Consider the following 18,409-nt stretch of genomic DNA (forward strand, 5'->3'; position numbering starts at 1 on the left):
GTTAAAAATCTGAAAATTCATCAGTTAATGTACCTACTCCCTGCGCACATGTATGTAAAGTTGGGTCAATGTCAGAAATTGAAAAATCAGTTAAAAAGTGAAATATGTGCCATTTCTGAATGCAAGCTCCCAGGAAGAGCAGAGTTTGAACAGGGGATACCTCCTGTAATGCATGATGGGTGCATATGATTTTAAAACAATATGTACCTCTGCAAATATGTATTTGTTTCAAATCTAGATTTGTGTGTAAGTTGACAGGAGGAGTGGACTTTCTGCAGGCTGTAAAATGACATCACGCTGACTCACAGTTCATTCCCCAATCAAATGATAAAGGGAAGTTTGACCAATTAGAAGCTGAGAGAGAGGTAGGGTCAGTGATGCTAGAACACACCCACATTCTAAACACATAAAAGCAGACAGACAGGACAGATAGGGACCTTCAAAATCCATCTGCCGCTGGAAGCTCTGCCGGAAAAATCCAGACTTTACCTCCATCAAACCTCCAGAGAGCTAAACTAGAGACTTCAATCTATCCAGAACTAGAGACCAGACCAGAGGGAGAAAGCAGTGCTGTACCCAGAGAGAAAGCAGTGCTGTGCCCAGAGAGAGACCCGAGCCCAGTCCAAAACCCTGACCAGATCCATGGCGAGGCCCATTTCACTCAAGAATATAGTTTGAGTACCTAGAAACTGTGCAGAACCAATCTCCTAGTTAAAATAATATAATTCAATCTATTTAATCTAAGTAGAACTGCCTCCTAACTGTCACCTGTCATTTGTAAAGCTGTCACTTGTCATTTCCTAGTTGCCAGCTGCACTTGTCTTTTTGAGCTTTAAAATTTCAAATCTGAAAAACGACCTTTATTTAATCGCTCATATCTCCGCGACCGTTTGTGCTAGAGACTCGCAGTAACTTTCATTTTGAAGATGAGATCCTAGGCTTTCCTAGGACCCCAAAACAATAGAGATAATCCTTGTGGTTCCTCTGTAATAGCGCTCGGCGCATCCGCGAATTTTGCCGCGATTTGCAAATTTCTTCACGTGTAAAAAGACAGCAGTTTTGCCTTCCATTTGCCAGAAAATCGTTTGCCTCATAAAAACTATCCCTGAATCATTGCAAGAGTGAGCCTGAGCTAATATTAACTAGATACCACTCACCCTGAACCTCTGAAAGGGAATTAAAAAGCATTTCCAGCATATTTCTCATCCATTGCTAGCACATATCAAAGCATTTGGGCCTGTGTTTTCAAAACTCCTATCTGGGTTTTAAACTTCTGTTGTCTAAGCTTGGGGGGGAGTGAACTGATTTACATTGATTGCATTTCTGAGAACTGTGTGTTTTCCTTCCATTTCCTTGCCTTGCATCAAGGGGGGGAGGGGATTGCCAGAGAAAAGTGATCACATTGTTTGGTTGAAATCATATTGAGTATTTTCTGTACTGCATTCATTGAATATTGCATCCACCTGAGCTTACATAAAGCATCCTCTACCACATTATACTTTTGTTCCTATTTACCAGTGTGCTACCTTATCCATTTCATGTCAACTCATTAGTGATTATAAGAAGTGTGCTAGTGCCAGATTCTCCATTGTTAATCTTTATCATATCAGATTAAGGGTGATATTCAATTATTAATTTATTATAAAGTGTCATATATATATCTATTGTTTAAATTATCAAATAAACCCTTTTAACTTGCAAAACAGAACTACTTCTTGGCTCAGTGGGGTCAGGGGGATTCCAAGAGAGGGGTGTTATATAGGGGTAGTCATCCAGAACGCATGAACTGGACCTAAAGATATATCAATAAGGGTTTTCATTCAGTATTCTAGACTAGGCGTTAACTTAGCTGTAGTGCTGAATTGAATCCTCTTACAAATTGGGGGCTCGTCCGGGATGTTGGGTTAGATTTACCACTTGTGCAGCTTAATACAGTGTGCTAACTGGCGGGATACATACATCCGGTCGGATCACCACGCTGCATTACGCTGTGAAGCATTCCTCAAAAGGGACACTCCAAGAAAAGTTCTGTTCTGCAAAAATAAAATACAAACTTCTGTAAGTCAGGACAGAGACCAATCTCTAGAATGACGACCTTAGTAGACATGAAAATAGCCAGAGAGCACCTCTTGCATAAGCTATTTGTGAGAGGTGAATGGACTGAACAGGGCCAGGATGTGTGGTTGCAGGCCATCACACAACAGGTCACTGAAACAGGGTCAGATATATATAGAGATCAGGGTCCCTTACATGTGGCCCTGAGTGAACTATATATGGCTCCTAAAGCCAAAGAGGAACACAATAAGATTGCCAGGATAGCAGCATACCTGTACCTATCTATGGGAGACATGCAGGATAGATGTGCTGAAAGCCAAAATCTGGCAAATAGGCAACAGATGGCATTACAGAAGGTCCAATCTGACCTGGTCTCTTCTGAGCAGAGGCTGCAGAGGAGCCAGGAGTCAGAAGATGATAGTAGGCAGCACATCATTAAAATAAAGAAGGATATGGATGTGCTGCAACAGGAAAAGGTAGAACAGGATACCAGATTTCTGGCCTTGCAGAAGGAATACCAAGAAGGTTTGGACTCCCTACTGCAAAACCAGAAAAAGCTGGAGCAACAACTGGACTTCAACAGGGTATGTGCTGAGCAGGTAGTCACCCTGCAAGGCCACCTGGATAGAGTGAAGGCGGAGAGCAACAAACTAATTCTGAAAGACCTGGATACCCAGGCAGAGTTTGATCAGGAGCGCCAGAATGCTGGTGCCTTCCAAAGGCAAAGGGACGACCTGGCGGCACAGATGCAGGCTCTTAGTCAGGAAAGGGATACCTTAGGCCAGGAAGTCTGCCATTTAAAAAGAAAAATGGAAGAAAATCACCTGGCCCTCCAGGGGCTGGGTGATCTCCAAAAAGAAAACCAGAACTTGGTAGAGCACACCAGAAGGGTGGAAGATGCTCTAGCAAGAAAGGAGCAGGCCAATAGGGACACAGCTCAGGAGGTAACCCTCCTGCAGCAAAGACTGGCCCAGTTCTCCAGGACCAACCAGGAAGCACAGAGGGAAAATGAGGCCCTCTGTCAACACAATGATAGGCTCCAACAACAGGTAGCGATGCAGGAGAGACTGATAGAGTCGAGTAAGGCCTTAACAGAGGAACTGAAAGCACAAATGCAGGCTCTTGCATTGAAACAGGGAGCAGGGGCGGATAGAGATGAGGTTCGCTGGGAAAGGGAAACTCCGGAGCATAACCTCAGGAGCAGTAGTACCAGAGGCCCTCATACCTCTCAGTCCCTGGACTCTGCCACCCCCATGTCCCCTGGCGCACATAAGCACAGGGCTGCAGGGATGGCAGATTACTATCCAGCTAAGAGTATGGGGCTCATAGGCCAGTACCACTCAGGAATGGAGGGGTGGGCATCCGGGTATGGGCACCCAAGTACAGTACAGTTCAATGGGGAACCCCAGGAGAGTAGGCCCATTAAGGGCATCCTGAAAACCTCTGCCCAGTTAGGTCAGTGGAGGGGGTACCCATCAAATCCTGGCAGCAAGGAGGAATCTGAAGACTCCTCTGAACTGCGCAGGACACAGGAGACCAGGTCCCCACATTCTGCCAGCCATTCCCAGGCTCGCAGAATCCGGGAAAACCTGGAAGAACAGACGGGAACCTCTGGGAGCAGTGCCTCTGAGTCCGAGGAAGAATGGACAAGGGTTACCCGAACCAAAAAGGCCAATAAGGCAAAAAGGGCCTTGCTTAAGGACCCCTTAAAGCAGATTAAGGCGATCAGGAGCGTCATCACGCCTTACCATAAGAACGCTAAGTATTCGGTTTGGGAGCACTTAGAGTTGTTTGAACAAATGATGGAGACTTTCCATTTGAAGGACAGCCAAAGCTGTATTCAATATGTAAAGTGGACATTCTCCCCGGAATACTCCAGTTTCTTTGCGGGGCTGGAGGACCAAAATCATTTAAGATGGTCCACATATAAGGCGGCCATCCTGAAACATTTGTCTGTTCACAGAAATCCTCAAGAGGCTCGCAAGGCGGCCTACAATTTGCAATGTGGGGAGGATCAGGCCCCACGAGAATTTGTGCAGGAGTTAAAGCGTGCTTTTGCGCAAACCACCAGAAGGGTGCGCACAGATAGTAGAGAGTTTGTCAATACATTTTTCCATGCCTTGCCCAAATATATAATGACCCAGCTCGTGAGAGATTTTCATGAGAAAAGATCTTTAGACTGGGTCATTGAACAGGCTACCCGGATCTATGAGGTGCAGAAGCCCATAGAAAATAAAAGCAATGCCCAGAAAAACCCCAAAGCCAACAGCACCCCTGCTGCTGCCAAGGTGGCAGAGGTAAAGGTCACCCCCGTTTTAGATTTGGAGATGGGGGGGCCTAAAAACCTGCCTGCACCTAATAATGCTAGGCCCAGGAGGTCCTCGGGTCAGTCACAGACAGGGAGCCAAGGAGGCAGCCCCACAAATGGGGTCCCTCGCTCTCCTGATTATGTAAGTCCCCGTTACAAGGGAAATCGACCCATCCTGGGTTATGTGTGGACTCCTCCAGCCCAAGGGGGGGGATCCAGACAAGCACCTAACCCAGGGAACTTCCCTCCAAACTTCCCACAGGAGGGCAGAAATTTACCAAACCCTGGGCAGAACTTTTTCCCCAGATATCCACCCGACTTTCAGCCCCAAAACCATCCATCCTTCTTTCCCCAATTCCCTGAGCCCAGACCACTGAATCCGGGAGAGGGGAGGCCAAGGGTGGAGGGGTACCCAAATCTTCCCAACCCGGGGTATTACCAGAGGAGGGACAGCTACCCTTCCCGGGATCAGCCCAGGGGAGAAAACAGGGCCCCGTATCAGCCTGAGCGGGTTTCCCAGTTAGAGCGCCAGGTTCAAAACATGGCGCGGGATATGAGTCATATACTGAGGGCGCAGCAGAACCCTCAGATCAGCATGCCGGCGCAGAACGCACTCAACTCTGGACCTGGTGCTCCAGAACAATGACGGGGGCAGCACCCCGATAACACACCGGTTCCCAGGGAGGAGGCACAAAGGGAAGGGGGGTGTAAAGCCTTGGAGGAAGCTTCCTTCCTCACTTGTAAACAGCCCCTGGAAACCCAGGAACCGGAAACGAAATCTCTTGCCCCTGAAAGTCTGCCCCCTAAGGAGCAGAGGGGGGGTAGGAGAAACAAAAGACCCAAACAGACTCAATTTGAGGAGGAGGTACAGATCTTCCAATTTGAGGGAGAGGGATCCTCAGAGGATCCTGGGAAAAGGGTCTTCTCCTTCAGAGAGGGGGGAACTCCTCCCAAAGAAAAATGGGTCCCTAGGGATGCAAATCCAGACTGGGGAGATGTGGAGACTGAGCTACCGCCGCCCACCATCTCATCCCAGAACCAAAAGCAAGAAAATCCCCTGGTTCAAACCCATCCTGGTGACTGCCTCCAAAAAGGGGGGGGCGGCCCAGAACCGGAGCCAGGGGAACCCACAATGGCTCTGATCTCCAGTTGCCAACTTTTTCTTTCAGATTCCCAAGGCTCTCCACAGAATTCTGCCCAAATCACTTCGCTAGCGATGTCCAAAACCAGAAAATTAGCCCACCAGTTGTCCAAAAATGTACATTATCTGTGCCCCCTTGAGGAGAAGGAGGGAAGATATTATGCCCCGGTACAAGTACAGGGACAGGGTACAATCTCGGCACTGGTGGACACTGGATCTCAAGCTACCCTTCTGTCCAGAAGGGCCTTTGATGAACTGAATGCAGGAAGGGGAGAGAATTATCAAATTCCTCTCACCTCTCTTCCTGGACAACTGCAGAACTTTGACGGGAAGGAAATTCCCGTCGAGGGGACTGCAGACTTGGACATTAAGATCGGGCGACACAAGTTGAAACACCCGGTCATAGTTGTGACCCCAGAGGGCACCCCTTGTTTACTAGGGAATGACCTCCTGAGAAGGTTGTCACCCCTAATAGATTGCGTAAACAAGGTCCTCTGGACCCAGACTAGCCGACCAATAAAATTAAAACAGAGTGTCAACCATGTTAGTTTAAACGGCACATGCCACATGGTTGAACAAAAATCTGACCAAGTAGAATTTCACTTCCAGAACAACCAAATTCCAGACGTGACAGTAATAGCAGTAGGACAACAGACTGGTGATGGGGGGTCCTCTCTATTTCTGAAAATCAACCTTCCTTCCAGTCTAAAGTGGTACTCCACGCTGGAAGGAAACACTCTGAAATTCTATACCAATCCACAATCTGAAACTCCCACTCCTATAGTCCAGAAAGATGTGAAATCAGCTCAGAGCCTGGCTGATATTCAGCAAATTGGAGAGCAGTTGTTCATCCCTGTTCAGTTAAATGATGGGAAGGACTCTGTTCTCGCTCGAGTGTGTGTGAACAACGGTAAGAGCTTCATCAGCGAAGCCATGTTCCGCCAACCCCCAAAAGATCCAGCCATTCCCACCTTCAAACTGATAGACAAGTGGGAAATGGACCTGGAAGCACCTAATTCCAAACATCTCCTGCCAAGCAGGTGTATGCTCAAAATCTCCATTGGCAACAAGAGCATAGTCCACAATTGTTGGGTCGTGCGAGACGTCCCTGCCGCCTTTTACTTAGGCAGTGACATTCTCAATCGCTTTGCCATTAGTTTGGACCTAATAAACTTCAAAGCTTGGTCCCGATTAGCGGATAATCCCATGGGCTTTGATGATCCAGAAAAAGCATTTAGGTCAGCTCAATTTCTACCTTATGCAGTTGAAATTCAGGTTAAAGAGGAAGTCACCATCCCAGAAAGGACCCGACAATTCTCCCTGGAAGTGAAAGTTAAAAGGGGACAAGAGTTGAAAAACCCTGATGCTTACATACATCTAAATGCTTCTTTCCAACAGCAAGGGTTGGGGGTAAACCCAACACCATTAGTCAACATAGAACATGACACCATTCCAATAGAGGTGGACAACAGCGACTTAAAGAGTATTACTCTAGCCGCAGGCACCATTATTGGAATGGCGGTTGATGACCGACATTTTTCCATCGACTTAGTAAATGAACTGTTAGGACCAATCCCCAAGGACTGCGTTGACAGTGACAGTGAGGACCACGCAACACCAGACAGGATTTTTACCCGGCATGGGGGGAACTTCCTGGTGTACACTTCCTGCCCCTATGGTAAGGAAGATGTGACTTGTGACTTCAGGAGGGATGAGGTGATTTTCCAGGTCCATGAGGGCTGCCTTTCCCACCTGAAGCCTCCGGTCCAGATCAGCACTCTGACCAGGGACTTCTCCACCCAGCTGGAGGAGGCCGCGGAGATAGCCAAACCAGAAGTCTTTCCAGGCTTCAGGCAGATGGTGGAAGAGAGAGTCAACCTAGCTGATGCCTGTGTGACTCTGGAACAAAAGCAAAAGTTGAAACAAGTTTTCTTGGATTTCCAAGATCTCTTTGCGGTAGACTCATATGACTGTGGTCGCACTGACATCCATACAACAACAATCCCCACGGACCCTGGCATGACTCCTGTGTTTGTGAAGCAATATCGATTGCCTCTCGCATCAATGGAGTCCCTTAGTGAAATAATTAAGAACCTTGAGTCCCGGGGAATAATCCGTCCAGTCCACAGCACCTTCAATAATCCGGTGCTGGGGATATTGAAGCCAAACGGCCAGTGGAGACTCTGCGCCGACCTCAGGGAGCTCAACAAACGGGTCCATACTTCCCGATGGCCTCTGCCCTACATTGACCAAGGGCTGGCTCAGATCCAGGGGTCACAGGTATTCACTGCAATAGACCTGACCAATGGATACTGGACCGTGCCTGTCAGCAGGGAGGACCAATACAAACTGGCTTTTACCTTTGGGGGCCAGCAGTACACATGGACCCGGACTCCCTTCGGATACCTCAACTCCGGCAATGAATTCAACATTTTCCTACATAAGGCCATGCCCGACCTGGGTGCAAGGGGTAACCTGGCTTATGTAGATGATGTCCTCATCAAAAGTTCATCTGTGGAGGAACACATAGCGGAGATCCGTTATGTTCTGACCCAGTTGAGGGCCGCCGGAGCAAAACTTTCCTTTCAGAAAGCACAGTGGTGTAGAACCCGTGTTAATTTCTTGGGGCATGAGATTACTCCTCAGGGTCTTTGTCCCCAGGAAAAGAAAGTGGAAGCACTTCAGAAACTGAAAGACCCCACAACGCTGCGGGAACTAAGGAGCCTCCTTGGACTGACTAATTACAGCAGAAAGTTCATTGAGGGCTACGCAGAGATCACCAGACCCCTGATTCATCTCCTGAAGGGGGGGGTCAAGTGGGAATGGGGTCCAGAACAAGCCGAGGCAGTAAAACAACTCAAAAGAAGCCTCTCACAAGCGCCTTGCCTAGCTTACCCGGTCAGAAACAAGGAGTTCTTCCTGGAGACCGGGTTCTCTAATACGTGCTTGACGGCAGTATTATATCAAAAGCATGACAAGGTCAATAAAGTAATCTCCTATGCGAGCAAAACTTTATCCTCTGTGGAGGAAAAATTCAACGATTGTGAGAAGGCACTCCTGGCAACGGTGTGGGCATTGAAGAATTACCGCCCGTTTATCCAGGGGGAACACATCATAGTGGAGACTCCACACCAGCCTCTGCAATATCTCCAAAGTGACAGAATCCGGGCCGGAAATGTGAGTAATTCCCGAATTACTTCCTGGATTCTGTCAATGCAAGGCTTTCCTGTGGAGGTCAGATATGGCCAAAACAAGAAGAGTCCCCTCGCGCAAGGTCTGGCTGACTTGCATGATTGTGCCAGAGAAAACTGTCTCGAGGACGAAAGTCTAAAAATAAAGGACAACATGGAGGCATACCTTAATTCCCCACACAAAGTCTTTGAAGAGGACAAGTGTGAGGGAATGCCCACTGTGTATGTGGATGGATGCTCTTACCATGTTGACAACAACGGGGAGAAAGAACTGGTGGCCGGCGTAGGGAATGCATGGGTGAATGAGTCCCCAGAACCCTCCGCTGGATACAAAATTGGTCCCCGAAGTAGTCAGGTGGCAGAATTGATGGCTGTGCATCAGGCCATCCTCTCTGCTGTCCAGCATCACCTCCACGAACTGGTCATAATCACAGATTCGGATTATGTACGGAACGGGTTTGTGGAGCACCTGGTTAATTGGAAAACCAGAGGCATGTTATGTGCTAACAACAAACCCTTGAAACATGGGAAGTTGATCCAAAACATTGATGATCTGGTCACATCGAATGGGATGACCATCTACTGGAAAAAGATCAAGGGTCATTCCAAAGTAGAGGGACCAGACAAAACTGGAAATGACTTAGCTGATCAGCTGGCCAAAACCGGAGCCATCCAAGGGGATCTAATTGAGATTGAGTCCCTGTTGGGGGAAATCCAGGTCACTGCTATCACTAGGTCCCAGACAAATGCTCACAACGACCTTTCAATTGCACAATGGAGTAAGGAGACCCCTGATGCTGATTTGATTACTGCTCAGAAGGGGGATCCAATTATTGGTAAATTTTACCAGCACCTTGAGGACCCTGAGAACTTTCCCCTGACGGATACCGATTACATTGGGAAAGAGGACCTAAGAGTGTTGATGAAATGTCCAAAAATGTTCCGGATTCAAGACGGTTTGCTGGTAAGGAAATCCAAAGCTGGCCACGATCAGTGGGTGGTTCCTACCTCATTCCGAAGCCTGATGTTAAGTCACGCCCATGATGCGGCCACCGCCGGTCATAGGGGGTTTCACACAACATTGGAAATCTTAAGAGAGGTTGCATACTGGCCACACATGGGGCAGGACCTCGACCAATACTTGAAGGGGTGTCTTGTGTGTGCACAGTTTCAGCCATCATCTCTCACGCACCGTGCGCCTCTCCAAAAGAGGGGGATGACACTGCCATGGTCAGATTTACAAATCGACTTTGTAGGCCCTGTGATTCGCTCGGCTAGGGGGAATAAGTACATGTTGACTGTGACATGCTTGTTTACCAAGTGGGTGGAATGTCTCCCAGCCCTAAACTGCAAGGCAGAAACTGCAGCTGCCTTGATGATTAACCACATCTTTTCCCGTTTTGGTCTACCTCAAAGGATTGAGTCAGACAGAGGTAGCCACTTCACCAGTGAAGTAATGACAAAGATGTGGGAGATACTGGGGGTCAAAAGGAAGTTGCATATTGCTTATCGGCCAGCTTCTTCTGGGGCAGTAGAGAGATATAACCGAACCATTGTGAGCATATTAAAGAAGTTTGTGGCAGATTCTGGGCCAAGTTGGGATATCCGATTACCTCTGGTCCTAATGGCTATCAGATCTACCCCTTCATCTGCAACCAAAATGTCACCATTTGAGTTGATGACTGGGCGCAAGATGGTGCTTCCTCAGCATTTGCTCTACAGGACCCAAGAGCAGACACTGATAAATGCCTCCACTACTCATGAGTATGTAGAGAATTTAAGGAAACACCTCCAACATGCTTTTGCTTATGCTCAGCGGAATCTAGAAAGATCAGCTGATAGCATGAAGACCCATTATGACCTGAAAACTTCCAGGAAGGAATATCAGGTGGGGGACCGGGTCTATCTATACAACTTCCAAAGGAACCAGGCGAAGCAGCGCAAATTTTTGCCTACATGGAAGGGACCCTTTGAGATCGTCGATAAGATCTCCCCTGTGGCCTACAAGATCCGCATCCCCAAAGGCGGTTCGGCAGAGGGGGAAGACAAGTGGGTACACATAAACCAGTTGAAGTGTTGCCATCCCAGGCACACTCTGCAACAACTGGAGGAATCCTCTGGAATCCTAGCGGGTACTGTCTCAGACTAATTCTGTTCCAATCATAAAACATACCACATCTAGTCTCTAAAATATTGTGATTTGCATGAAACTGTCTCTTAGTTATACTGTTTTTTTATCAAAATAAGAATGTAATGTTTCGTCATGATGAAATGCATATGCTGTCCCACCATCTCAACAGTGGTGGAAAAACGTCTATGAGTAGGTATTGCCGCTCTTCCTTTGTCGTCCTAGGAGAAAGAAAACCTGAAGACGGGCCAAGGAGGATGATACGGAGACCGGGAACGAAGATCCAATGGGCCCAGTGGACCGCCCAATACTCCCATCAGGACTGGCGAGGAGAACCGATCGATCAGTACCGGATGGAGGAAAAGATGCTGAACTGTGCCATCTATTGGAAGAAGATGAGGAAACATCCCAGATCTTGCGAGTCCCATCAGTGAAACCGAATGGCCATCGCAAGAGGGGGGCTTGTGGGATGTATTTACCCATGCATCCTAGCCCTACCTCAAAACTGTGCAGTACTGACATGGAAAACATCATGATGGCCAGAGCTTCCCAGAAAATGCACAGGGAAATGCAGGAAGAATAGGCTGCCACCCATTTTTGCCGATGTTATGGGCACAGAAGGAAACTGCCTAAAACCACCATTGGACTACCCACACAGTAGTCTGAAACCATTGGGAATGGCAATGCTGATTGCCAAATGCAACCTAGAATTGTGGGGAATTCATTTTCTTAAATCCCAAAAATGGGTGCAGTACCAGTGCTCACCACTATCCAAAAGCCGGCAGTTTAAAACCACCCTGTGTTTCTCTGAAGGCAAGCCAAAGTGCCTATTTCAAACATTGCAATATGTGCAAAATATTTACTGAACACCAGCAGACATTTGGCAGAATGGAGTGTTGTGTGCCTACAAAATCTGGGAAATGAAGAGCCCAAAACAATGCTTATAACAAAACTGCTATGGAGTCAGCAGTTTAAGTTGCACTGGATTTAAAGACACTAAAATCGAAAATGTTTAGATTAAATGAGTGAGCTATGTTTGGTGTCACATGCCTTTGTAACTGTTTAAATGTCATAGTTTTAAACTTAAAATCAGCCTTCTAGCTGCATATGTAAAAATGTTTAGTTTTATTTGAATGCAGAAACTGGGGAACGAAAAGTGACATTTTATCTGAAACCCGGCTTAAGGAACTGAATTCTGCCTGGCAACTACCCCCATCAGGAGGGAAATTTGAGTCACCACTGTGTTCCCAGGCCAACCTTCCTTTTGCTGCCCACACGAAGGATATGCCATCTATCTGATAATTGAATTATCTGTGCTCTGTAGGAGAGTGAACAAAGCCCTCTTCACTCAGGCAAAGGTTTTTATTACGCAGTCGTAAAATGTAGCTTCCTCTTGGCAGGAGCTGGGAGGGGCACTGCCTGTGAGAGCAAGCTGGCTTGGCAGAACTGGAAAGACCAGTATTTCTACCTTGTGCTGAGAGGAAACCACACCCCTTTGGAGCCAGAACATAACTTTAAAAAGATGAATAACTCATAGAGCGGACATGTGAAAATTTTATAAATGATACCATAATTCTTGTGATTTTTCTGCCCACATTTTAAGAGGTTTTTCGACTCGGTGGCATGTTCAGGGGGGTGTCAGCGGAAAAGTGGATATTACTCTAAATGTATGCATGTTAAAAATCTGAAACTTCATCAGTTAATGTCCCTACTCCCTGCGCACATGTATGTAAAGTTGGGTCAATGTCAGAAATTGAAAAATCAGTTAAAAAGTGAAATATGTGCCATTTCTGAATGCAAGCTCCCAGGAAGAGCAGAGTTTGAACAGGGGATACCTCCTGTAATGCATGATGGGTGCATATGATTTTAAAACAATATGTACCTCTGCAAATATGTATTTGTTTCAAATCTAGATTTGTGTGTAAGTTGACAGGAGGAGTGGACTTTCTGCAGGCTGTAAAATGACATCACGCTGACTCACAGTTCATTCCCCAATCAAATGATAAAGGGAAGTTTGACCAATTAGAAGCTGAGAGAGAGGTAGGGTCAGTGATGCTAGAACACACCCACATTCTAAACACATAAAAGCAGACAGACAGGACAGATAGGGACCTTCAGATCCATCTGCCGCTGGAAGCTCTGCCGGAAAAATCCAGACTTTACCTCCATCAAACCTCCAGAGAGCTAAACTAGAGACTTCAATCTATCCAGAACTAGAGACCAGACCAGAGGGAGAAAGCAGTGCTGTACCCAGAGAGAAAGCAGTGCTGTGCCCAGAGAGAGACCCGAGCCCAGTCCAAAACCCTGACCAGATCCATGGTGAGGCCCATTTCACTCAAGAATATAGTGTGAGTACCTAGAAACTGTGCAGAACCAATCTCCTAGTTAAAATAATATAATTCAATCTATTTAATCTAAGTAGAACTGCCTCCTAACTGTCACCTGTCATTTGTAAAGCTGTCACTTGTCATTTCCTAGTTGCCAGCTGCACTTGTCTTTTTGAGCTTTAAAATTTCAAATCTGAAAAACGACCTTTATTTAATCGCTCATATCTCCGCGACCGTTTGTGCTAGAGACTCGCAGTAACTTTCATTTTGAAGATGAGATCCTAGGCTTTCCTAGGACCCCAAAACAATAGAGATAATCCTTGTGGTTCCTCTGTAATAGCGCTCGGCGCATCCGCGAATTTTGCCGCGATTTGCAAATTTCTTCACGTGTAAAAAGACAGCAGTTTTGCCTTCCATTTGCCAGAAAATCGTTTGCCTCATAAAAACTATCCCTGAATCATTGCAAGAGTGAGCCTGAGCTAATATTAACTAGATACCACTCACCCTGAACCTCTGAAAGGGAATTAAAAAGCATTTCCAGCATATTTCTCATCCATTGCTAGCACATATCAAAGCATTTGGGCCTGTGTTTTCAAAACTCCTATCTGGGTTTTAAACTTCTGTTGTCTAAGCTTGTGGGGGAGTGAACTGATTTACATTGATTGCATTTCTGAGAACTGTGTGTTTTCCTTCCATTTCCTTGCCTTGCATCAAGGGGGGGAGGGGATTGCCAGAGAAAAGTGATCACATTGTTTGGTTGAAATCATATTGAGTATTTTCTGTACTGCATTCATTGAATATTGCATCCACCTGAGCTTACATAAAGCATCCTCTACCACATTATACTTTTGTTCCTATTTACCAGTGTGCTACCTTATCCATTTCATGTCAACTCATTAGTGATTATAAGAAGTGTGCTAGTGCCAGATTCTCCATTGTTAATCTTTATCATATCAGATTAAGGGTGATATTCAATTATTAATTTATTATAAAGTGTCATATATATATCTATTGTTTAAATTATCAAATAAACCCTTTTAACTTGCAAAACAGAACTACTTCTTGGCTCAGTGGGGTCAGGGGGATTCCAAGAGAGGGGTGTTATATAGGGGTAGTCATCCAGAACGCATGAACTGGACCTAAAGATATATCAATAAGGGTTTTCATTCAGTATTCTAGACTAGGCGTTAACTTAGCTGTAGTGCTGAATTGAATCCTCTTACAAATATTACAGTGTACAAGCCCAACAGACACTTATTATTTTGCTCCTGAGGAAGGGAACTTGAGTCCTGAGCAGTAGTGAGGCTATACTGTATACTACAATATGAAGGTAATATTGTATTCAATAACATATATACACAAATTTATATGAGTATCAGCAATTGGGAATATTGCAAAATATACATTGGCATGTATTCATACATTTTACACAAGGTTTTGTAAATTGGACATCAAGAGAATATGTTGTCATTATTTAGAAAGATTGAATTGTATGATCACTTTCATATCTATAATGTTTGAAAAGTAATTTCCATTAATTAAATAACTAATTCATTTACCCCTGATCTACAGTAGGGCTAATTCCATGGTCTGAACCGAAAGTGATAAATTGGTGTCAATAGAAATATATAACTACAATTAACAGATTGATTGCCTTTGGCAATACCTTGAGTGTGCAGGGGACGTGAGTGATCCACAGCCCGTGGACACTTTCTTTCCCAATTATGCAACACAAAACATCATAAAGTACAATTACACGGCTCGTCTATGTAGCAGGCTTGGGGGTGGACTCGGTCCCATGGATTTTTGTCGCATGACAGATTTGCAGGGACAGTTGCTATTTTTTCTGGGTTACTTGTAATTAGCAAGGCCGCTTTCTAGAAGGGCACCTGTTAATTTGCGAACCTCCGCCTTCGGTGAAGCTTTGCCGCTCTGTAGTCCTGTTCGAGAGTGTGGAAACGGAATCTATTGAAATGCACTGTATGCCTTGGAAGTGAGGGCGGGGGAGGGGGGCTAATGGCTCTCCTCAATCAACCCTGATTGCACCCAAGGATGTCTATGAAATCACCCCTGCACCAACACATGTTAGCGTCAGGGAAACCCACAAGTTGCCGGGCACAGGCAGAGGGTTGAAAGACTATTTTGTAGGGTTGCAGCAGGCAGAGGCTGATTGAAGAGACATTTCACTCAAATGAATGAGGAATCCCCATTAGATGCGTCAAACGTGTCTGACTTGAGGTCTATGGTCAGAGGACCCTCATTTCAACTTCGATTGGTTGCGATGCACGTGGAAACCTGAGGGACCTAACCGCTTGAAAAAATGCTGCGAAAATTACCCAGCAGAACATAACAGAAGATACATAAAACAATACCGTAGTTAGCATCATCATTGTCATTTAGAATAAAAGGCTACTTTTTAATTAAGCCGAGAGTTCACTTAAAGAGTGTTATTAGTGTATGCAACATTGCACAGCAGTCAGGCAGGCTGCAAGGGGCTAGGATTACAGCATAACGTGGTGCATACCTGGATTTATTTATGCCGCTTTTAAGCGCTGCAATAATCAGTGACATGGCAACCAATGTAACAATTCTCATTTTATCCACCTCAGAAAGATAAAGGGCTCAACAGCCCAGCTGGGATTTTACCCAAATAGTGCAACCCATAGCTATGAGGGACGATTTTTCGATCTGCAGTCCATATTTCCCACTCTGCATTCAATTCTTCAAACAAAATAATCTACTGGCGCTGGACAGCAAGATTCTATTGGGCTACTGCCGAATATCGCTTTTTTCCACATGGAATTCATCTGTATACTTATTTTTTAAAATGCATATAATATTTTTTGTACAACAGTTTGGCTTATTAGCGCGGATCCGGGATTCGAACCTCTGTTGTGCTGCGTGGTTTGCTCCCGAGACCAGCACGTTACCCCTGTGCTATCCCCTGCTCACAAATGTACTGAAAGTGATGGCCACTATCAGCCTCATAGTAGCTGATGCTTGCCGTATGCACGCGTCTGAATTTACTGCACCGTAATGACCTCCTGTGGCTAGCCTTCTGCACAACATCGTTTGACTGTAGGCAAGCACATCCTGAAGTGTGTGACTGGTCAATGTGTTGGTGGAGCATTGTGCCCACCACATGCGTGCCACTAGACGAAGGCAGGCTCGTGTTTACCAGCGGACACAGAGAGGCTGATGCCCCACCCTTCCCTTCCCCTGACACAGTAGAGCCTTATCCCTCACTTAAGGGTGTCAGGAAAAAGGGAGGAATTGACAGAGAAGCACATGATTGCAGAGATGATGACAGGAAGGTGAGAAATGAAGGGATATGTAATAAAGAAGAGATTTAGAGGACAGAGCAGAATAACAAAAGAGAGGGAGGAGGAGCATGAGAAGAGTGAGGGATGGGGTAGAAATCAGGTCAGTGAGAGAAGGGCAGGGAAGTTAGAGGGAAAGAGGAGAGCAGAGTGAGAGGAGGGACAGAACTAGTGGGTGAGGTGGGAGAGCAGAGAGGCCACAGTCTAAAAAAGAAAGTGCCAAAAGGGGGAGAAAAGGTGATAAGGAAATGTAAACATATAGAAAGAATGCTCTGTTTTCCTTTCAGTCAGGGGCATTGCGAGATTGCCGTAAACGTTTTAGGTCTATTTGATCGATTCCCTTACCCCACCCCACATCTATTCAAACAAAAAGCATATCAAGGTGCTCTCTGATAAAAGTGGGGGGACACCGTCCACTCATGTGTACCCTCGACGTGAGCCCTGTTTACCGGTAATCTGAGCTAACCGTTTTTCTGGGACTTTACGGGCAGTAGAGTAACAGTAAGTTCCCATTCTCATGGAGCACAAAGGACTCCATGGCATGGGAAATACTGGGAAATACTAAATCATCGACATCGTTAACAGTGAATTTACTGTCGGTAGGGGCCTGAATATCGGTAGGTCAGGCCTGCTGGTAGTTTACTGCCCCTGCCGGTAGATTCTGAGTATGACGGTCCGGAAAAAGGTGCAGCTACACGTTGTTACCGGACTCTTATTTCCGGACTGGCATACTCGTAATGACCATGTATGTTCCTTTGCTCATACAGCATCGCCCAGCTCAAGAGTCCTCTATTCATTACTTATATTTCAACATGCTTAGTGCAACTGTCAACAATCTGCTTACAACGTGTGTTATTTTGCTCGATAAACTGCAACTCAGGGTAAACGATAACATAATACAAAGCCTGGTACACCTTTCTGCAGCAAAAAATATGATTTTCGCATGCTCTGTATCTTAAAGCACGGCATCAAGGAAGTTCTGCTAGACTTTTCAGAGGCTCAGATTGGCTGGAACGCTGAACACTTCTCCAATCAGATCAGCAGAGACATGCAAAGCAATCTGCGAAGCGAAGTGGGAAGTCTGGCTAAATCCCTCCATTCTGTGTCACTCAGTATGAAGGGAAATTCTGCATCCCTCAAACATATATTTATATATATATCTTACCTCCCCGTAGCTCAGATATTGAAATCTGACAGCTTTTCACGCTCTTGCCACAAGTCTCCAGCTGACCAGAGCAATAAATGCCGTCCCAACTCCTGCAGACTTCACATACAATTGAGTTTCCTAAAAAAGAAAAGAAACACACGCTCAGCAAACGTTCCTATGGATAGGTTTTTGCAAGGAACTGGTTTCCACTTTCAAATGCCTGCCGTTAGAGAGATTAAAACATGAGGACGAGGGCATATTCCACCATAGCCTTTTGAGGAAGGTATATGTTCGCCTCATGTGTCCTTTGAAATGAACTTTAAGATCTGGTTCTCGCCACCAGGATACCCGTGCAAGCTTCCCACCTGGCATGGGCACTCTGAAGGCCAGGAGGCTCGCCATTCTGATCCTTTATTTTCATTCATTCTGTATAGTGTTCCTGTGCACTAACTACCAAGTGCAGTTCGTGAAATTGGGGTTCAAAAACATTTGCCTATTTTGTGTTGGCTCTGCCGTTTAGATACAGCTATTAGGTGGAACTTGAGCACCACCTACAAGCTGAAACAAGTAATCTGAAATACAAATAAGAGGGGGAAGGTATGTGAGCGGACACACACAGATTGTGGGTATTGTTTGGTGTTTTACCCAGCCAGTGTCTGCCCATGGCCATGCTAAACCATGTGGCAATTCCTACCCCTTAGCTGCACCTGCATGGAATCACTTTGAGCTAAGTCTTATCGCACAGTACCATCACAGTCTGCTTTGTTGGTCCTGGCAGGGTTATTTTAGAAC

At 45.9% G+C, this 18,409-nt stretch overlaps 1 protein-coding gene across 1 annotated transcript in view; it reads right to left on the reverse strand.

Annotated features, from left to right (window-relative positions):
- The window catches only part of LOC138521615 (phospholipase A2 inhibitor and Ly6/PLAUR domain-containing protein-like), a 293,027-nt gene that overhangs the window by 262,817 nt on the left and 11,801 nt on the right, over positions 1–18,409 (reverse strand). Inside the window, exon 2 of the mRNA XM_069634573.1 lies at positions 17,636–17,755. Coding sequence (XP_069490674.1) covers positions 17,636–17,755 — 120 coding nt within the window. The remainder of the gene's footprint in view (positions 1–17,635; positions 17,756–18,409) is intronic.

The sequence above is a fragment of the Ambystoma mexicanum genome, chromosome 1q (genome assembly GCF_040938575.1).
Source record: "Ambystoma mexicanum isolate Mex_15411 chromosome 1q, UKY_AmexF1_1, whole genome shotgun sequence".
NCBI classification, from domain to species: domain Eukaryota; kingdom Metazoa; phylum Chordata; class Amphibia; order Caudata; family Ambystomatidae; genus Ambystoma; species Ambystoma mexicanum.